This window comes from Oryx dammah, unplaced genomic scaffold, assembly GCF_014754425.2.
Source record: "Oryx dammah isolate SB20612 unplaced genomic scaffold, SCBI_Odam_1.1 HiC_scaffold_19, whole genome shotgun sequence".
In the NCBI taxonomy this organism is placed as follows: domain Eukaryota; kingdom Metazoa; phylum Chordata; class Mammalia; order Artiodactyla; family Bovidae; genus Oryx; species Oryx dammah.
Window position 1 is genome coordinate 86,365,899 of NW_024070203.1, and position 23,362 is coordinate 86,389,260.

The window sequence follows — 23,362 nt, forward strand, 5'->3', positions numbered from 1 at the left end:
GACCCTTTGAAATACTTGTAATCAGATATGTGAAGGAGAGGAAGCACAAGCTTAGCAAACCTAAATATTTTATACTAAGCTGTAAACTGCCCAAATTTTCCCCCGAGGGAAGCGTTTTATTTACTTTATTGAAAAGTAAGGAAATCCTCCCTCTACTATGGAGGGAGATTCTTTCTTTATGATCCAAGATTGTTGATACACTAACATCTTTGAATATAAAGTCCAAAAGAAAGACACTATCAGTGCCTCTGCTCATGAGAGGTGTGGAGAAGCAAGTGACCTACAGAGAATTGTCTTCCATCAGATACTAGCAAACAATAATCAATAACTGAAATTTTTTTTAAAATTACAAAGGCAAATTACAAAGGCATCAAAATACCAAATATTTAGGGATAAAGCCAAATAACATGTGGATTGCCTATACACTGAAAACAACAAAAAAACTCCTAAATGACACTAAAGAATACAAATCAATGGACAAAAGTGCCTTATTCATAGTTTTGAGAAGTTGAATCCTCCCAAATTTATTGGATTCTTAACCACTGGACTGCCAGGGTATTCCCTCAAGTCTTACTTTAAAATGATATTAGTCAAACGAGAATGACATTGGTATAAGATAGAAAAAAATATATATATATAATAGAATAAATTATATATATATATATAAAATATAGAGAATCCAGAAATAAACTAAAAACATATATGAACAAGTAATTTCCCACAATAGTACAAAGGAAATTTAGTGGGGGAAACATAATTTTTCAACAAATGATGGTGAAAGCATGGGATGTTCACATGTAAAAAAACAAGTAAATATACTCTAATGGAACAACAGACTGGTTCCAAATAGCAAAAGGAGTACGTCAAGGCTGTATATTGCTTTTTTAACTTATATGCAGAGTACATCATGAGAAACGCTGGGCTAGAAGAAGCACAAGCTGGAATCAAGATTGCCGGGAGAAATATCAAGAACCTCAGATATGCAGATGACACCACCCTTATGGCAGAAAGTGAAGAGGAACTAAAGAGCCTCTTGATGAAAGTGAAAGAGGAGAGTGAAAAAGTTGGCTTCAAGCTCAACATTCAGAAAACGAAGATCATGGCATCTGGTCCCATCATTTCATGGCAAATAGATGGGGAAACAGTGGACACGGTATCAGACTTTATTTTTTTGGGCTCCAAAATCACTGCAGATGGTGACTGCAGCCATGAAATTAAAAGACGCTTACTCCTTGGAAGGAAAGTTATGACCAACCTAGAGAGAATATTGAAAAGCAGAGACATTACTTTGCCAACAAAGGTCTGTCTAGTCAAGGCTATGGTTTTTCCAGTGGTCATGTATGGATGTGAGAGTTGGACTGTAAAGAAAGCTGAGCACCGAAGAATTGATGCTTTTGAACTGTGGTGTTGGAGAAGACTCTTAAGAATGCCTTGGACTTCAAGGAGATCCAACCAGTCCATTCTAAAGATCAGTCCTGGGTGTTCTTTGGAAGGAATGATGCTAAAGCTGAAACTCCAGTACTTTGGCCACCTCATGCGAAGAGTTGACTCATTGGAAAAGACTCTGATGCTGGGAGGGATTGTGGACAGGAGGAGAAGGGGACGACAAGGGATGAGATGGCTGGGTGGCATCACCGACTTGATGGACATGAGTCTGAGTGAACTCTGGGAGTTGGTGATGGACAGGGAGGCCTGGTGTGCTGCAGTTCATGGGGTCGCAAAGAGTTGGACACGACTGAGCAACTGAACCGAACTGCACTGATTCCACACCTTACGCCATATGTAAAAGTGATTTCTAAGTGATTCAAATCTAAATGTGAGACATATAACGATAAAACAGCTAGGAAAAAAACAGGATTAATATATACATGACTTTGACTTAAGCCAAAATTTCTTATATTTGATGCCAAAATCACAATTCATAAAAGAAAATGGTAAATCGGACAATATCAACACTTTTAAAATTTACTCTTCAGTGACACCAAGTGTATAAAAATGCATGCCATCAGTGAGGAGACAATATTTGAAAATCACGTATATTAGGAAAGTTTTGTTTGTATCTAGCATATGTAAGGAACTCTCAGAATTCAATATAAAGAAAACAAGCAACTCAGAAATGAGCAAAGGATTTGAACAGAAACTTTAACAAGGATGATAAATGGATGCCAAGAAAGCACATGAAAATGCTAAGCAATACTAGTCATTCAGTTCAGTTCAGTTCAGTTCAGTCACTCAGTCATGTCCAACTCTCTGCGACCCCATGCATCACAGCACGCCAGGCCTCTCTGTCCATCATCAACTTGCAGAGTTCACCCAAATTCATGACAATTGAGTCGGTGAACCATCCAGCCGTCTCATCCTCTGTCGCCCCCTTCTCCTCCTGCTTCCAATCCCTCCGAGCATCAGGATCTTTTCCAGTGAGTCAACTCCTCACATAAGGTAGCCAAAATATTGGAGTTTCAGCTTTAGCATCAGTCCTTCCAAAGAACACCCAGGACTGATCTCCTTTAGAATGTACTGGTAGGATCTCCTTGCAGTCCAAGGGACTCTCAAGAGTCTTCCCCAACACCACAGTTCAAAAGCATCAATTCTTCGGTGCTCAGCTTTCCTCACAGTCCAACTCTCACATCCATACGTCAGTTCAGTTCAGTCCAGTTCAGTCGCTCAGTCATGTCCGACTCTTTGCGACCCCATGAATCGCAGCACGCCAGGCCTCCCTGTCCATCACCAACTCCCGGAGTTCACTCAGACTCATGTCCATCGAGTCAGTGATGCCATCCAGCCATCTCATCCTCGGTCGTCCCCTTCTCCTCCTGCCCCCAATCCCTCCCAGCATCAGAGTCTTTTCCAATGAGTCAACTCTTGGCATGAGGTGGCCAAAGTACTGGAGTTTCAGCTTTAGCATCATTCCTTCCAAAGAAATCCCAGGGCTGATCTCCTTCAGAGTGGACTGGTTGGATCTCCTTGCAGTCCAAGGGACTCTCAAGAGTCTTCTCCAACACCACAGTTCAAAAGCATCAATTCTTCAGCGCTCAGCCTTCTTCACAGTCCAACTCTCACATCCATACATGACCACTGGAAAAACCAGAGCCTTGACTAGACGGACTTTGTTGGCAAAGTAATGTCTCTGCTTTTGAGTATACTATCTAGGTTGGTCATAACTTTTCTTCCAAGGAGTAAGCGTCTTTTAATTTCATGGCTGCAATCACCATCTGCAGTGATTTTGGAGCCCCAAAAAACAAAGTCTGACACTGTTTCCACTGTTTCCCCATCTATTTCCCATGAAGTGATGGGACCAGATGCCATGATCTTCGTTTTCTGAATGTTGAGCTTTAAGCCAACTTTTTCACTCTCCTCTTTCACTTTCATCAAGAGGCTTTTTAGTTCCTCTTCACTTTCTGCCATAAGGGTGGTATCATCTGCATATCTAAGGTTATTGATATTTCTCCCAGCAATCTTGATTCCAGCTTGTGCTTCTTCCAGTCCAGCGTTTCTCATGATGTACTCTGCATATAAGTTAAATAAGCAGGGTGACAGTATACAGCCTTGATGTACTCCTTTCCTATTTGGAACCAGTCTGTTGTTCCAAGTCCAGTTTTACCTGTTGCTTCCTGACCTACATATAGGTTTCTCAAGAGGCAGGTCAGGTGGACACAAAGATAAACTTACAGTGAATTAAAGACCTAAACATCCTAAACATAAGACCAGAAACTATAAAACTCTTAGAGGAAAACATAGGCAGAATACTTTATGGTATAAATCACAGCAAGATTCTCTATCACCCACCCTCCAGAGTAATGGAAATAAAACCAAACATAAACAAGTGAGACCTAATTAAACTTAAAGCTTTTTTACAGCAAAGGAAATTACAAACAAGGTGAAGGGACAACCCTCAGAATGAGGGGAAATTTTATCCAATGAAGCAACTAACAAAGGGTTAACTTCCAAACTATATAAGCAATTCATACAACAGAATACCAGGAGAAAAAAAAAATCAAAAAGTGGGCAAAGACCTAAAGAGACATTTCTCCAGAAGAGACGTACAGATGGCTTAGAAACACATGAAAAGATGCTCAATATCCCTCGTTATTAGAAAAATGCAAATTATAGCTACAGTGAAATATCTCATACCAGGCACAATGGACATCATCAAAAGATTTACAAATAATAAATGCTGGAGAGGGTGTGAAGGAAAGGGAATGTAAACTGATACAGCCACTATGGAAGACAGTATAGGGATTCCTTATAAAACTAGGAATAAAAATACCATATGACACATCAATCCCACTACTAAGCATGGTACTCTGAGTAAATCAGAATCTTTTTCAAAAATTGAAAAAAACACATGTACCCCAACATTCATAGCAATACTGTTTACAATAGCTAGGACATGGAAGCAGCCTAGATGTCTTATTGACAGATGAATGGATAAAGCTGTGGCACATACATAAAATGGAATATTACTCAGCCATATAAAGGAACATATTTGATTCAGTTGCAATGAGGTGGATCCACCTAGAGCCTATTATACAGAGTGAAGTGAGTCAGAAAGAGAAAAACAACTACTGTATATTAATGCATATAATACTGGATATTAATGCATATGTATGGAATCTAGAAAGATGGTACTCATGAACTTATTGCAGAGCAGCAACGGAGACACAACATAGAGAACAGATTTATCCACATGGGCTGGGGGGAGGAAGGAGAGGGTGGTACAAATGGAGAGAATAGCATGGAGACATATACATACCATGTGTAAAATGGATGTGTGAATTGGCTAATGAGAATTTGCTTTGAGCCTGATGGAACTCAAACCAGGGCTCTGTAACAACCTAGAAGGGTGGGAAGGGGTGGGAGGGAGGTTCAAGAGGCAGGGGACACATGTGTGCCTATGGTTGATTTATGTTGATGTAGCAGAAGCCATGGCTTTTCTTCCAGGGAGCAAGCATCTTTTGGTTTCATGCCTGCGGTCACCATCTGCAGTGATATTGGAGACCCCCAAAATAGAGTCCGGAGAAGGCGATGGCACCTCACTCCAGTACTCTTGCCTGGAAAATCCCATGGATGGAGGAGCCTGGTAGGCTGCAGTCCATGGGGTCGTGAAGAGTCGGACACAACTGAACGACTTCACTTTCACTTTTCACTTTCATGCATTGGAGAAGGACATGGCAACCCACTCCAGTGTTCTCGCCTGGAGAATCCCAGGGATGGGGGAGCCTGGTGGGCTGCCGTCTATGGGGTCTCACAGAGTCAGACACGACTGAAGCGACTTAGCAGTAGCAGCAGTGGAAGCCAGCACAATATTGTGTAGCAATTATCCTTCAAATAAAAATAAATAAATTTAAAAAAACACATTACTGGGAGAAATAACCATGTCAGATGTACAGATTATATCCATTGGCAGAAAATGAAGAAGAACTAAAGAGCCTCTTGATGAGGGTGAAAGAGGAGAGTTGAAAAAGCTGGCTTGAAACAGAAAAACACTTAAAATCATTTAAAAAAAAACTTAGATCATGGAGTCCAGTCCTATCACTTCCTGGCAAATAGAAGGGGAGAAGTGGAAGCAGTGACAGATTCTATATTTTTGGGCTCCAAAATCACGTGGATGGTGACTGCAGCCATGAAATTAAAAGACTCTTGCTCCTTGAAAAGAAAGCTATAGCAAACCTAGACAGTGTATTAAAAATCAGGGACATCACTTTGCTGACAAAGGTCCACATAGTCAAAGCTATGGTTTTTCCAATATCATGTACAGATGTGAGAGTTGGACCATTAGGAGGACTGAGCACTGAAGAATTGATCTTCCGAATTGTGTGCTGATGAAGATTCTTGAGAGTCCGTTGGACTACAAGGAGATCAAACCAGTCAAGAGAAACAAACCCTGAATATTCATTGGAAGGGCTGATGCTGAAGCTGAAGCTCCAATAGTTTGGCCACCTGATGCAAAGAACTGACTCACTGGAAAAGACCCTGATGCTGGCAAAGATTGAGGGCAGGAGGAGAAGGGGACAACAGAGGATGAGATGGTTGGATGGCATCACCAACTCAATGGATATGAGTTTGAGCAAGCTCCGGGAAATAGTGAAGGACCAGGGAGGCTGGCTGGTTGCAGTCTGTGGGGTTGCAGAGTCAGACACGACTAAGTCACTGAACAACAATATCAAAAGATGAATGTATAAACTACAGCCCTTCTGCTAAGTGCTAGCCAGTCTCATAGTTTGATACATGTGACTGTCACACGGTATTCCCAGCACTGTTTAGATCAGTTCGTTCAGTTCAGTCGCACAGTCTTGTCCGACTCTTTGCGAACTCATGAACCACAGCAAGCCAGGCCTCCCTGCCCATCACCAACTCCGGGAATTTACTCAAACTCATATCCCTTGAGTCGGTGATGTTGCCATCCAACCATCTCATCCTCTGTCATCCCCTTTTCCTCCCGCCTTCAACCTTTCCCAGCATCAGGGTCTTTTCCAGTGAGTCAGCTCTTCACATGAGGTGGCCAAAGTATTGGAGTCTCAGCTTCAGCATCAGTCCTTCCAATGAACACCCAGGACTGATCTCCTTTAGGTTGGGCTCGTTGGATCTCCTTGCAGTCCAAGGGACTCTCAACAGTCTTCTCCAGCACCACTGTTCAAAACCAGCAATTCTTCGGAGCTCAGCTTTATTTATAGTCCAACTCTCACATCCATACATGACTACTGGAAAAACCATAGCCTTTACTAGATGGACCTTTGTTGGCAAAGTAATGTCTCTGCTTTTTAATATGCTATCTAGGTTGGTTATAACTTTCCTGCCAAGGAGTAAGCGTCTTTTAATTTCATGACTGCAGTCACCATCTGCAGTGATTTTGGAGCCCCCCAAAATAAAGTCAGCCACTACTTCCACTGTTTCCCCATCTATTTGCCATGAAGCGATATGACTGGATGCCATGATCTTAATTTTCTGAATGTTGAGCTTTAAGCCAACTTTTTTTTTTTAAATAGTGATGTCTAAACAGAACCCCTTATCCCTTGACAGCTTTTAAACTAAATCATTCTCCTTTATGTATCTTCAGAAATTGGTTTATTTCATGAAAAAGCCCTAGAAATAGAAAATGTATCACATTTCAGTGAAGTAATATGCTTTGTTCCAGCAACTTAACTTAGTACAGACTTTGTGCTAGTCAGCTATCCAAATATCACTAATATCCAGTAATCATGTTTTGTAAAGATGATCAAGCCAGGTGTTTATATTCTCAGTTATTAGTCATGTTCAGACTGAATGGTTATGAGTTGATAATACCAAAAATCTATGTTAGAAACTGAACTGGTGCAATGTCCTTCGAGAGTCAGACAAAAATTTAAAAAACAACTTTGGTGTTGTCCAAAAATAAATAAAATAAAAATTAAGTAGTTCAATAGTTGTCTGAAAAGTTGTCTCATTGTTATCAATCAATAACCTTTAAGCAGAACTTATTCTTTTTGACAATTTCATTTCAAAAGGCAAAAATCACTTATAAAATAGGAACTAGAATATCTGAGGTAGAAAAGAGGAAGGGAATAAAGTTTGGAAATAAGAAAGACATACAAAAGACGTGTATCAAAAGTGAAGTGAAGTGAAAGTCACTCAACCGTGTCTGACTCTTTGCGACCCCAGGGACTATACAATCCATGGAATTCTTCAGACCAGAATACTGGAGTGGGTAGCCTTTTCCTTCTCCAGGGGATCTTCCCAACCCAGGGATCGAACCCAGGTCTCTCGCATTGCAGATGGATTCTTTACAGCTGAGCTACAAGGGAAGCCCATGTCAAAAGCAAAGAGTTTTCTAAAATATGTGATACTGGAAGATGACAAAAAAAGAATACTGTTTGCTTAAGAAATGGTTTATGTGACTTGCATTATTACTTTACTTCAGAAGCTCATAAACTGCAATTTCTTTATGCTTCTTTCACTCTTGAAAGGTTTAGGAAGTGCTAATGAAGTTCATTTAGGGTAGAAATATGTTGTTTCTTACATAGTAAAATGCATAATCTAAAAGATCTTTTAATAAATAGGTGAATATAAAGGTTACTTATTTCTCTATAGGAAATAATAGAAACCTGATGCTTAAAAATTTACTTCTAGATAGAAAACTTTACATTCAGTGGCCTTGGTGTACACAATAATAGATTTATAACATGTAAACTGTGCTATTTTTTTAAGTTAAAATATTTAAAATATTGAGACAATTTTAATATTAATGTTTATATTTTATATTGATATGAAGCAAGGGGCTACAGGTTTAATATCTGAAAAGCTCCTGTGATATATTTCCTCTACTAATTTATAATTCTTCAAAAAGTCTGTGTTATGCTTTTCTTTTTTTCATTAATTTATTTTAATTGGAGAATAATTGCTTTACAATATTGTGATGGTTTTTTCCCATACACCGACATGAATCAGCCAGAGGTATACATGTGTCCCCTCCATCCTGAACTCCCAGCCACCTCCCTCCCCACCCCATCCCTCTGAGCTGTCCCAGAGCACCAACTTTGGGTGCCCTGCTTCATGCATGGAACTTGCACTGGCCGTCTCTTGTGCATATGGTAATGTACATATTTCAATGCTAATCTCTCAAATCACACCACCCTCACCTTCTCCCACAGAGTCCAAAAGTCTCTCCTTTACATCTGTGTCTCCTTTGCTGCCCTGCATGTAGGGCCACCATATATGGTGTGCTTTGCTTACGGCTGTTTTCATTTTTACTTCCAACTGCAATATTTTTCATCTATAGTGTTTGTGTGTCTAAATGTTCCTCATTTTCAAACACGTCTGTCACATCCTTTTCTTTATTGTGTTTGAGTCTGAGTCCCCTGGGAAGCCAACACTAAGATAAACTCAAAGGGAGGGAGGTAAAGCTGTTAAAGGTAAAGGGGGAGTAGACAGAACTGGCAGAGTCTTGGCAAACCCAAAAAGGAGCTCCAAGCAAAACTTGCCCACTGGAAAGGTCCCCGTAGGGCAAAACTGTAGGGCAAAAATGGCCAGAATTTAGTACCTGCTTTAGTGCTAAGTCATTGCCTGGAAGCTGCCAAGCAGACCATTACCTGATCAAAGGCACTCAGCTGACTGCTTGGCCCAAATGTCAGATCCAAAGGTATTCAGCTGAATGGCCAGTTCTTTCTTCAAGGCAGGCCTAAGCGACATACCTCACCCTCTGCTGCATTTGCTTAAGGATGCAAAATTCTCTGATTACTTGATAATAAATGCTGGTAACACATGGCCTCCAGCATTTATTCACATTTGTTGAATAACCTACCTATAAACAATATAGAAATTAAAACTTAATTCAAATAATTAGGCACTGATATCAATCAGTAATCATTGATTATTGACATTATTTATTTGAGTAAGTAGAATGCAAATTTGTTCAGCAAAACATTGTGTTATATAATAAGTACCATTTATTGGGTGCTATGAGTGTGGATATATTATACATTTGATCTATCATTGTTTCCAGAACTCTGAATGAGAGGTATTAGTATTTTATGGACAAACTAGGAAAGGAAGGCTCAGATTTAGTGACTTGCCTACGACCTCATAGCTAATAATTGGTAGAACAATCATCCCTTGTTTCTATCCAATCTCAAAGCTACTGAATGTTTCACTAAGTCACAGTGAAAGTGTATTAGTCATGCAGAGTCTAATGAAGAATGTATTATTTATGATAATTAAAAAAGTATAGTGTTCTCAAAGAATATATCACTGTTGAACAGTAGTCAAATAAGCAAATTTTGTCATCCAAATAAGCATAATTGTTGGGTAATCCAAGTACAGGCTTATTTATATGAAGAAAAGCCAGCTAATATGAAATTTATGCTCTAAACTTTTCTGTTAAACTGTCGGGAGCCATGTTAGACATTACTGACAAAATAGAGGCACGGCCTCAACCCCCTCTCCTCATCCCGCAGACACTGTCCTGGGATGAAGGAGTTAGGTTTTGTGATTCTGACTTGTTCTTTCCTTTCTTCAGTTGAGCTGGCTGGAAAGAATATTAAGGTGCTTATTGTTCTTGAGAAAAGCATGAGAAAGAACAAAGCCTTCTGCAGTGGTGCCCAGAAAATAATCTATAAAGTAACCATTGACATTTGTTCAAGGATTTTTACAAAGAATGTACCAGGATGAGCATGTAGGCCACAGCTTGAGGCCATGGGAAAGATTCTTATCTGAGACCTATTTGTGAGGGAAATTTTTATGGCAAAAGAAGTTTGCTGAGCTTCAGTTCAGTTCAGTTCAGTCGCTCAGTCATGTCTGACTCTTTGCGACCCCATGAATCGCAGCACGCCAAGCCTCCCTGTCCATCACCATCTCCCGGAGTTCACTCAGACTCACATCTATCGAGTCCGTGATGCCATCCAGCCATCTCATCCTCTGTCGTCCCCTTCTCCTCCTGCCCCCAGTCCCTCCCAGCATCAGAGTCTTTTCCAATGAGTCAACTCTTCGCATGAGGTGGCCAAAGTACTGGAGCTTCAGCTTTAGCATCATTCCTTCCAAAGAAATCCCAGGACTGATCTCCTTCAGAATGGACTGGTTGGATCTCCTTGCAGTCCAAGGGACTCTCAACAGTCTTCTCCAACACCACAGTTCAAAAGCATCAATTCTTCGGTGCTCAGCCTTCTTCACAGTCCAACTCTCACATCCATACATGACTACTGGAAAAACCATAGCCTTGACTAGACGGACCTTAGTCGGCAAAGTAATGTCTCTGCTTTTGATACTATCTAGGTTGGTCATAACTTTACTTCCAAGGAGTCAGCGTCCTTTAATTTCATGGCTGCAGTCACCATCTGCAGTGATTTTGGAGCCCCCCAAAATAAAGTCTGACACTGTTTCCACTGTTTCCCCATCTATTTCCCATGAAGTGATGGGACCAGATGCCATGATCTTCGTTTTCTGAATGTTGAGCTTGAAGCCAACTTTTTCGCTCTCCCCTTTCACTTTCATCAAGAGGGTTTTCAGCTCCTCTTCACTTTCTGCCATAAGGGTGGTGTCATCTGCATATCTGAGGTTCTTGATATTTCTCCCGGCAATCCTGATTCCAGCTTGTGTTTCTTCCAGTCCAGCATTTCTCATGATGTACTCTGCATATAAGTTAAATAAGCAGGGTGATGATATACAGCCTTGATGTACTCCTTTTCCTATTTGGAACCAGTCTGTTGTTCCATGTCCAGTTCTAACTGTTGCTTCCTGACCTGCATACGGATTTCTCAAGAGGCAGGTTAGGTGGTCTGGTATTCCCATCTCTTTCAGAATTTTCCACAGTTTATTGTGATCCACACAGTCAAAGGCTTTGGCATAGTCAATAAAGCATAAATAGATGTTTTTCTGGAACTCTCTTGCTTTTTCGATGATCCAGCGGATGTTGGCAATTTGATCTCTGGTTCCTCCGCCTTTTCTAAAACCAGCTTGAACATCAGGGAGTTCATGGTTCACGTATTGCTGAAGCCTGGCTTGGAGAATTTTGAGCATAACTTTACTAGCGTGTGAGATGAGTGCAATTGTGCGGTAGTTGGAGCATTCTTTTGCATTTCCTTTCTTTGGAATTGGAATGAAAACTGACCTTTTCCAGTCCTGTGGCCACTGCTGAGTTTTCCAAACTTGCTGGCATATTGAGTGCAGCACTTTCACAGCATCATCTTTTAGGATTTGAAACAGCTCAACTGGAATTCCATCACCTCCACGAGCTTTGTTCATAGTGATGCTTTCTAAGGCCCACTTCTCTTCACATTCCAAGATGTCTGGCTCTAGATGAGTGATCACATCATCATGATTATCTGGGTCATGAAGATCTTTTTTGTACAGTTCTTCCGTGTATTCTTGCCACCTCTTCTTAATATCTTCTGCTTCTGTTAGGTCCAGACCATTTCTGTCCTTTATCGAGCCCATCTTTGCATGAAATGTTCCCTTGGTATCTCTAATTTTCTTAAAGAGATCTCTAGTCTTTCCTATTCTGTTGTTTTCCTCTATTTCTTTGCATTGATCGCTGAAGAAGGCTTTCTTATCTCTTCTTGTTATTCTTTGGAACTCTGCATTCATATGCTTATATCTTTCCTTTTCTCCTTTGCTTTTCACCTCTCTTCTTTTCACAGCTATTTGTAAGGCCTCCCCAGACAGCCATTTTCTTTTTTGCATTTCTTTTCCATGGGGATGGTTTGATCCCTGTCTCCTGTACAATGTCATGAACCTCTGTCCATAGTTCATCAGGCATTCTATCTATCAGATCTAGGCCCTTAAATCTATTTCTCACTTCCACTGTATAATCATAAGGGATTTGATTTAGGTTATACCTGAATGGTCTAGCGGTTTTCCCTATTTTCTTCAATTTGAGTCTAAATTTGGTAATAAGGAGTTCATGATCTGACTCACAGTCAGCTCCTGGTCTTGTTTTTGTTGACTATATAGAGCTTCTCCATCTTTGGCTGCAAAGAATACAATCAATCTGATTTCGGTGTTGACCATCTGGTGATGTCCATGTGTAGAGTCTTCTCTTGTGTTGTTGGAAGAGGGTGTTTGCTATGACCAGTGCATTTTCTTGGCAAAACTCTATTAGTCTTTGCCCTGCTTCATTCCGCATTCCAAGGCCATATTTGTCTGTTACTCCAGGTGTTTCTTGACTTCCTACTTTTGCATTCCAGTCCCCTATAATGAAAAGGACATCTTTTTGGGGTGTTAGTTCTAAAAGGTCTTGTAGGTCTTCATAAAACCGTTAACTTCAGTTTCTTCAGCCTTACTGGTTGGGACATAGACTTGGATAACTGTGATATTGAATGGTTTGCCTTGGAGACGAACAGAGATCATTCTGTTGGTTTTGAAATTGCATCCAAGTACTGCATTTCGGACTCTTTCGTTGACCATGATGGCTACTCCATTTCTTCTGAGGGATTCCTGCCCACAGTAGTAGATATAATGGTCATCTGAATTAAATTCACCCATTCCCGTCCATTTTAGTTCTCTGATTCCTAGAATGTCGACATTCACCCTTGCCATCTCTTGTTTGACCACTTCCAATTTGCCTTGATTCATGGACCTGACATTCCAGGTTCCTATGCAATATTGCTCTTTACAGCATCGGATCTTGCTTCTATCGCCAGTCACATCCACAACTGGGTGTTGTTTTTGCTTTGGCTCCATCCCTTCATTCTTTCTGGAGTTATTTCTCCACTGATCTCCAGTAGCATATTGGGCACCTCATGACCTGGGGTGTTCCTCTATCAGTATCCTATCATTTTGCCTTTTCATACTGTTCATGGGGTTCTCAAGGCAAAAATACTGAAGTGGCTTGTAATTCCCTTAATTAAGAATAGCTAGAAGCCTTTTTAGGAGATAGTGATCTTAAGATGCTAGGATCAAACAGGATTTAGAAAGATAAGAAATAAACTGAGGAATGTAGCATGAATTACAATGTAATCACAAATTAAGTATAGGACACATAAGAGGAAGTAGATAATAGATAGTAAAGCTGATTCTGAGAGAATCCCTGAAATAAGAACTCTGTTTGTAGGGCAACAATGATTTCTGGAGACAATAAATCTGGATGGGGGAAACTAAAAATGTCAAACCTCTGACCTAATGCTTTTGTCAAGGTATAAAAGAAAACCTGAAGCTTGTAATAAGCATGTAGTCCCGTACCTCGAGTCAGAGGCTACATCATCCCCCACCAACACCGCTCACCCCTTCAGGCTGATTCCCTGGCTGCTCGAGCTGGACTCCACCATTAAAGGTTGCAGATCATATGATCTCTATCATAGTTACTAAATGCTGTCATTGTAGGGTAAGAGCAGATCAGATAGTTTATTAATGAATTAGTGTTTCTGTGTTTAGAAAACATTTTATTTACAAAAAGAGACAGCATCAGGTGGCTCTAGTGTACTGACCACTTTTGTAATGGAAGAAACAAACTATAAATACAGAAAGGGAATTTTGTAGACTCTGAGGAGACAAAAATACAATTCTTTTAAAAATTAATAATTTACTCTGAGGGAGAGGGAGAGGGTGGGATGATTTGGGAGAATGGCTTTGAAACATGTATACTATCATGTAAGAAACGAAGTGCCAGTCTATGTTCGATACAGGATACAGGATGCTTGGGGCTGGTGCATGGGGATGATCCAGAGAGATGATATAGGGTGGGAGGTGGGAGGGGGATTCAGGATTGGGAGCTTGTATACACCCGTGGTGGATTCATGTCAATGTATGGCAAAACCAATACAGTATTGTAAAGTAAAATAAAGCAAAAATAAAATTTTAAAAATAAAATAAATAATTTTAAGCAAACAGTGCAAAAAAATTAATAATTTAGAAAGTGTATCTAATTACTGAGGATACAGTGAGCTGGGCATGAGCACAATACAGTGGATTAATTAATAAACACTTCCAATAATAAATGCAGAGTGATTCGTTGATAAAGGGGGAAGGAAGTGTGAAATCATCACGAGTTCTGAAAGCCAGACAGAGTGTAAACATATTCTGTTTTGAAACTCAATTTGCATTAGTAAATTAAGCCCTGAATTAAGAGACATGGATTGTAGTACAAATCTATTAGCGACTGGTTGTGTGATTTTAAGCAGAGCACTTTTTGACTTATAAAATAGATGTGTTAGGCTGAATTAACCGTTTCTTTTGACCCAGTGCATGTGAAAAATATAGTGCCCACCTCTCATTAACAAGGGCTTACTTAGTTAAAGGGTGTTAGGAAAGCAGGTAAGAGTTTCAGCCTCCTGAGTTGGCACTGACCTTCTAATACAAATCTTTTAAAGTAATTAGACATTATGCTTTTCCTTGTAGGAACAAGCATATGATTTAAAAATGCATTATAGTGTTATTTGCATAGGGTTTGTTTCTTGTGCTAGTCCCTCAGCTCCAAAGAAGCAAGAGCCTCGTATATTTCCTATATTTTTGTATCTGCACCTCCTAGTTCAATAACTGGCTATAATAGGCTTTTAACAAGCAGACATTGGCTGGATGGATAGATGCATGGATGGATGTATGAATGGATGGATGGACCAACCACTGGGTGAATCTCATTGAAAAATTATTGGAATAGGTGTTCTGTAAAGTATCCTCAGGCTCCAAACATTCTTTGAGGTTATTCATTTTATTTATAAAGCTTCTCTGTCTTTAATTCAGACTTGTTGATATTTTCCTCTGTATCCTGCCAAGTACAATGTCAGTAAGGACCAGTTTTTTCCACTTGCTCCAGAAATCACCCTCACATGAAATCCAGTAAATGCCTTCTTTTTGCCAAACAGGCAATATTTTCCTACAGAACCAGACCATCTGGTTCTAAGGTAGTTTAAAAATCCACGTCTCCTGTTAAAAAAAAAAAAAAAGTTGAATATGAATCTCTCATACTTACTCAAAATATGAAAAATAAGAGAAAAGTCATTTCAATTTTGTTCAAATCATGTCTCATCAAGATACAAAAGAAATCATACAATTGTATTTCCTTAATAAGCACTTGGAATATTAAATGTTTAACTCACACTGGACAACACATAAGCTGCATCTCTGCGAACATTTTCTCGTGCTGCAATCATCAGGACAGCTGGATGTCCTTGAGCCTAGCAGCATCGTCAGAAGGCCTGGAAAGAGTGTGAAGAGATTTCGTGGAAAGCACAGAGGTTAGGGACAGCTAAAGGAAGTGCTCTAAAGTGTCCTAGAGTGCTTCTGCTGGGAAGAAAAGACAACCCACGGAGCCCAGCTGCTAAATATTTCACTCTGTGTAGCTCTCATGGGAGGCATTGAAACCATATACTCTGTCCTAATTAAAGGTGAGATGAAAGGAATGAATTCCTTAAGTCAGTGAGGTAAGGAACAGGATTTTCATTCTTTTTCTTCCATTATTGTAAGGCTTTCTATTTTACATGCCACAGACTAAAATATAGAACAAACTGGAAAACAGCTCTGTGGATTTTCTGTCTCACTAACTGTGGCAAGGAAGTGACCTGGGCCTTTGGGATGTGGTTTTTTTTGTTTTTGTTTTTAAATAAAGCATTCAGATTAAACAATGGCTCAGAAGAGGTGTATATGTTTATGATTATATTTTCCAACAAACAGTTAAGTATAATCATTTAAATAGTCCTCCAACATAGTACTGGGTCATGCTTTTAAAGTTTCTCAGACTTTCTGATAATTATAAAGTTAATTTTTCTTATTCTCTCAGCAAGACTCAAGACTAAAGCCCAAGATATTATTTATGTAATCATTATTATCCCTTTATGTAGAATTTTAGATATTGTATACAATTATTTATATAATGTTACACTTAATTATTTTAATCAATAACCATTTATTAAGCACCTGCTACTTTTCAGGCATTATATACAAGGTGCAGCAGGAAAATGGTATTGGATGTCCTGCGTTGCAGCCAGATGCTTTATTGTCTATGCCACCAGTGATGCCCTACTCTTCAGAGTTTTAACTGACCCTAGAATTGGAGTGGTGATATAGAGGGTGGCTATGGAGACCAGTAAGACCCACCTTAGAGCTTGTGGAAAAGACAGTTGACTTTACAAGGGGTGATGGAAAAGCATACCAAGTGCCTGTATCAAGGATGACCTGCAAGGGGAAGACTCAAGGAAGAATTATGAAATCAGAGCAGCTACACGTACTGACCCAATAGATAGAAAAGACTATGAACAGGGCAGTTTCAGACGTGAGCCACTAGCTAGTGTGTCATCTGTAGAAACAGAGAAAACAAGAAGAAATGTCTTCTGATGAATTCAAATTTGAGCATGTAGGTCGACTTTGTATCAACTTTGTAGAAGATCTGAGTGAGTGATTACATATATTTTTAGCTTTCAAAACATATTTGGACTAGAGAAAGCCATTAGTGACCACTATCTGCTTTGAATTCTTGGATTCTTTGACTTTAGCCTGCCTTCCTTGTCTTCTCTACTTCCTTCCTATTTGCCTGCTCTTTCCTTTTCCCTTATGTGATCTCTTTAGGGGTCATGTTTTTCTAGAAGGCCAGTCCTGGTTACTCGTCATGCTCGCTCTCTATTCCATTGTATTATCTCATGAACCATAAATTAATAAATGTCATATTCATGCTTGTGCCTTAAAATCTATTAGTTCCAAACACATATCCAATTACCTACTTGACTTCTTCATTTAAATATCTAAATGATCTCTCAAACTTTTGACTTGAACCTCCAACAACCCATCCACCCCAGTCATCTTTGTGTATTTATGCAGCACTATTATTCTCTCATTTACAAAGTCAGAACTTCAGGATTTTTCTCTATGCAGTCTTTTCTTTATTCCACACACCCAACTCATCAGCAATGCCTATCAATTCTCTCTGCAATATATCATGATTCCTTTCCATCTCTACTGATGCAATCTTAATCCATACTACTAATAAAAATATTTTTAATTGAACTATACAGTGGTTTACTATTTCACTTAGAAATGTTCCAACTATTTAACAAGATTTTTCTCTTTCAAACTATCTTCAGTAGGTTGGCTCTTTTCAGTTATACCAGTCACAATTCACCTGTCACGCAAATAAAGAGATCTTTCTTATCTCCAGTACAAATAAGCTCCAGTCCACCCCAGCATTGTGATATTATTGGTTTTCTTTTGTATTTTATAGCACTTTTCTCTTTGGAATTATCTTTATTCTTTTGCTTACTTACGGTCAATTTTCTTCATACCCATTCACTGTGATCTAATCTCCATGAGTGGAGATGTTGTTTTTCTTGTTCAGTCCCAAAATCCATATGAAGGGCTTAGATCTTAGCTTGCATGAACCGGTAAGCCATCAAAGTGATTACGTTAACAAAGACGTATGATCTGCTTCCTATTCTCAAAAGATAACTTTGGTCTTTTGTTGAAAATGGATCTTAGAAGAATGAAAATGAGCTCTATCAAGGATCTGTTGCCAGAATTAATGAGTTGAGTCATCCATCAACAAATTAGCACACATGCCAGGTATGCCAAAGATCATCTTTTGAAAATAGGAAATGGTCACACCCCTTTGTTAATTTAATCTCTTTGATGCCTTACCAGTGCACTCAGACTAAGATCCAAGCACATCATATAGGCTTTACTGCTACTCTCCTCTTGCATATTACATTCCATGGGTCTCCTTTCCGTTTTTTTTTTTTTAATCATATATAACTCTTTTTCTTGGAATGTTCTTCTCAGTATTCTTTGCATAGATATCATCTTCTCTTTCTTTAAAGTTTGGCTTAAGTGTTACTTCTTTAGAGATGCTTTCCTAATCTCCTTACTTGAAGTAAGTTCTCTCTGTGCTTTCTTTTTCTCAGCCCCTGGTGTGTTTCCTTCATAGCATTTATTAGGCTTTCAAGTACTGCAGTTACATTTTTTTGTGTATTCTTAATTTTCATATGTCAAATTCACTTCAATGTAGGATGATAATAGTCTGTCTTGTTCTCTTTAGTATCCTTAATTTTTCAACAAGATACTTGGGACAGTGAAGGTACTCAAAAAAAGCTGTTTTGATTTAAAGTGATGGCAAATGGTAGCTGAAGCTCTTGATAAACATAAGTCTGTTTACAAACTAGAGACTCCTAACTAGCCAGAAGATATGCTTTTTTGGTTGTTTTAGGCCAGTAGTGGTTTTGATTTTTTTTTTTTTTTAAGATTCCCTTAGGTATAACATGCATGCTAGTTTATTATAGTCCTCATCTAGAACAGTATTGAAATATTTAACAACAAGGGAGGCCTTTCATCTATTAGAAAGGACACAAGATACTTTGTCAGATAGTAAGATATTTTACTTCACCAGATATTAACCTCAAGAGGAGTTAGTGAGTCAAGAAGCTGCTTGATTATAGAAAGATCCAAAGGACCAGGGGAAAAGGACTTGGGCAGAGGAGGGTGGACCGCCTTTAAGGCAGTAGACGCTTGCTGACTTTGTGGCTGTGTCTCAGAATATTTGAATACCACCGTCACTGCACTTCGGTCCTCTCCACCTTGGCCCCTGAGTTAGTGACACCGCCTCTGCCCCTCCCCTGCGTGAAATAAGAAGAGAAGGTGCAGAGAAAAGAAGCATAGGGCGGGCCAACCTTCAAGGACTGAATAAAGTCAATGAAGACCAGAGAGGGAGCAGGTAGAGAAGAAAGAGAAACAATTACAGCAAAATGGTTTTCCAGCAGCTCAGGGGGGATCATTCCTTAAGGGGCCAACTGTGTCAACAGATAGGGGTGGAAAACTGTAGGAATTGGTGCCTTCGTGACAAAAAGTATCAGTAGCAATACGTATTAAATCAGCTTTTAGTGGAGAGAGAAATTGTTGCAGACTACTTCAGTGCATATCAAAGAGGGGAGTGTTTACAGAGTCCGCAAAGGGTGAAAGGCATGAGGAAGTGCGTTGTCGATAGATCATTTCAAAACAGCAGTAAAGCTGACTGCAGTTCATTTCTTTTTAGTATTACCATACTCTGACAATTCTGAGCAAGATGAGGATTAAAATTTTGCTCGCTTCAGCCACGACTCTTGAAGAGAAGGATAGTGTAACAGCTAAAAGAGGGCATCGGGTCACAGGAGGATGACTTTATAGGGCTAGAGAGACTTGTGAATGTTTATGTAATAAAAGGAGAGGCCCAGCCTGGAGGAAGTGTTTTAACAGAGTAGAGGTTGCAATCATTACAGCGATCTGAGGTCATATAGGACGCACAAGACACAGAAATGATTTTAGCCTTGAATGAAAATAAGGCTGGAGGAAAACTATTCTTGACCTTTAACTCAAAACTGTTCCCATATGCCAAATTGTAGATCTTTTTTATTTCTTAAATTAATTCACAAATTCTGATTGCATTATTAAAATAGCATTGGTGTTTCAAAAATGGCATCAGTATTCCAGATATGACTGCTGCTAAGTTATTTCATGGCTTTCACGTAAAAGAATTTTAAATGCATTGTGTTAACAGATATATTATAATTTCTGACATTAAATTAGTATATTCTGCATTTGCACTTATTTCATACAGGTAACAAATATTGGGTGTTCAAGGACACGACTCTTCAACCTGGTTACCCTCATGACTTGATTACTCTTGGAAGCGGAATTCCCCCTCATGGTATTGATTCAGCCATTTGGTGGGAGGACGTTGGGAAAACCTATTTCTTCAAAGGGGACAGGTCAGTACACATTTCACATGAGGAAAACAGTTAACTGATGTTTAGGGAAGTCAATATTTCTAGTCTATAACAGGAATGTACATTTGTGAAAGAATCTGTGTGGATGTAAACACAAGAATTAATAGAATTGAAAATCTCTTAAACATATTTTAAAATAATATTGAAGATAAATCTTCCTTTTATATTCCCAAATAATATGGCTTTATGAATGTATATATGTAGTATATATTCTTTCTCTTCTCCATAATCATAGCATGCCTATAAAGCTATATAGGCAGTATGTATTTATCCTTGGAACTCATTTTCTGTAATTTTACTTACTTTACTTACAAGTACTTTTAAACAGGTCTTTTTTTTTTTGCTTTTATATTTAAAGTTAAATTTTTATACTTTGCACACAGTTAATTCTGAACATTTTCAAATACATTCAGTTTTGTCACGAGTTCCATTTCTTAAGACACTTTATTTAGCAGACAGGTGCTATGAACTAACCAAACTGTCACCAGACTAAATACCTTTAGCTTGAAGTATAATGTCTCTTGTTATTTTCTGTCACAGTTTTTGCTTTGCTGACATTACTAACAGGGTTTGTAAAGCTTAAAGTGAACAGTTAGGATCTTGATGTACAGTAGCCCCTAGGCATACTGGTTCTACCCCTGCCCACTTGTTGACAGATATTACATATAAAATCAAAGTTGAAGGCTAAAATTTAAATTAGCAATAGGTTAAAAATAAAGATGAAAAGTCAAATTGTAGTTGCACTATTACTAGTTGGATCAAAATGTGACATTCGTAAGTAAACTTCATTGGTAGGTAGAACTTAAGTATGTCATTTTACAAGTAGTTAAAGCACATGCACGGAGAAGGTGATGGCGCCCCACTCCAGTGTTCTTGCCTGGAGAATCCCAGGGATGGCGGAGCCTGGTGGGCTGCCATCTATGAGGTCGCACAGAGTCGGACACGACTGTAGTGACTTAGCACCAGCAGCAGCAGCAAAGCACATGCAACTCACAAACACACATTAAAAACAACAGGTTTTAATGACCAACAAGTTAGTATTGAATTTGCCTTATAATCTTAACATAATGTAACCCTATAAAATGTCTCCAACTACTTGAGAAAAGTAAGGATATAAACCTTGTTTATTTTGCACTTTGTAATGTTGGAAAGCAAGTGTTTTGAAACGTTGAGCTTTATCTGTGAACAAAAAGATTCTATCATTTGCATTCATGGATAAAAATGTATAGCTTTACATTTATTTGTTAAGAACTTTTTATGCATTAAATTTGCATATATTTCTACAGCAAAATATTCATAGATTTTAGTTCACTATCAAGAAGCTAAAGTTTTGCTAGATGTTTCTTACTAAATCACAAGTTCATCAAAAAAACTCTATCATAGTAGAAGATATTACTTACCACAAAATGTATATGACTTTCAGCAAGATATAAATGTGGTTACAGTATGAAAAGAGAAGAATGAAGAAATTGATTGCCATAGCATGGTGACCGCTAATGGAAATAAATCAGTGGACTTACAACATACTCTTTAAATTAATGACCCTCAAGGCTGTTAGAGATTAATTCTTCAGCTGGTTTTAATTGCTTGTTGAATTGTGTTGGGTTCCCCCCCCCCCCCCGCCTCCAGAAAGGGGTAGAAACAAAAGGCTGAGAAGAGACCCTGGAGAAATTAACTTCTACAGGACAGAAAGCATGAAAGCTTAGCTTTCATATTACAGTTTTAATGAGCATTTCAGAGATGATAATTAAAGCTGCTGTTTTATTATCAGTTAGCCTTACTTATAAAAATGTTTCCATTCTAAAAACTTAATACTTCTTCAAAAAATTGTTTAGAAATTAAATGTTGGCTGTCTCAAGTCAGTGAAATCGATGAAGGTTAGATACCAAATTTATAATAAAGATTATCGTAAATGAGAAAAGGAGTTTTAGTTAATTTATGTTCTACTTGACAAGCTGCATGCCGAATATATAAAACATATAGAAATACTTTGATTTTAAGTTCTGCTTAAGTAACTGCTTTCATAGATTTTAAAAATATTTAAAACAAGATCCTAATTAATCTTCATGTGTGTGATTTTATATGAGTTCATTTGTCATAGATGTTTTATAAGAAGACTACTTCATATTTGTATACTTAATTCCAAAGTCACAACATTTATTTATATATTCTTTCTAGATTAAAACTAGATGGAAAAGACATTAAACTAACTCAAACGTAAAAAGCAATCTGGTTGTCACTTTTATATGAAAATTCAGTGTATATTTTCCTTATAGACATTATTTATTTACAGTACTTATCAACTTTAACATTTTAGGTATTTCCCATGTATATTTTGAGAGAAAATTTATTGAAAATTCCTTTATCCTTACTTATTCCTTCCTCTTAATTATTGACATTTTTCTGTTTAAAAAAACATATTAACAGACTTCTATTTCTCTAAGTATAAGATCAGAAAAGAATTTTAGAGCTAACCTAGTCTAGGTGTAAAAACTTCAATTGCTTTACGTGAAAGTCTTTTAGTCGTGTCCGACTCTTTGCAACCCCATGGACTATACAGTCCATGGAATCCTCCAGGCCAGAATACTGGAGTGGGGAGCCTTTCCCTTCTCCAGGGGCTCTTTCCAACCCAGCTATCGAACCCGGGTCTCCCACATTGCAGGCAGATTCTTTAGCAGCTGAGCACCTGGGAAGCCCTGATTGATTTAAGGAGTCAGGCAAATAATGTACTAGGTACAGGAGTAATATATAAGGCAGTAGGGAGTGATGGATACTGTGGTGAGCTGCAAACCACACATATCTAGAAGAGCATTCAAAATCAGAAAAAAATTCTATAATCTGCTAGACAAACAAAGCACACCTTTAAATTAGCTTTGGTCTAAACACTGCCGTATGTCAGCCCTGTGTCTTATTCACTTGCTACCAAAGTCTGGACGGCCTCAATTACATTCCACAGGCATGCATCCTTCCATACCTGACTAACTGTGGTAACAGTATAAATATGAGACAGCCCATTCCATTCTCAATAGCTCTAATTCCTGCTTCCTTAAGATTTCTGTACTTGTCTTGGCATATCCCTCACTCATTTATTTAACACATATTTTGAGCATGTACTATTGACATGTGCTGGGTAATAAAGATATAGTAGGAGAAAAGATGACAAGGCTTCTGCCCCTATTGTCCTTAGACTCTATCAGGGATATTGTTGTAAAGAGAGA

General features: G+C 38.6%; 1 protein-coding gene across 1 annotated transcript in view; it reads left to right on the forward strand.

Moving 5' to 3' along the window:
- MMP16 (matrix metallopeptidase 16) overlaps positions 1 to 23,362 on the forward strand; it is a 380,138-nt gene that overhangs the window by 339,761 nt on the left and 17,015 nt on the right. The window contains exon 8 of the mRNA XM_040261122.1: positions 19,976 to 20,126. Within this exon, the coding sequence (XP_040117056.1) occupies positions 19,976 to 20,126 (151 nt within the window). The remainder of the gene's footprint in view (positions 1 to 19,975; positions 20,127 to 23,362) is intronic.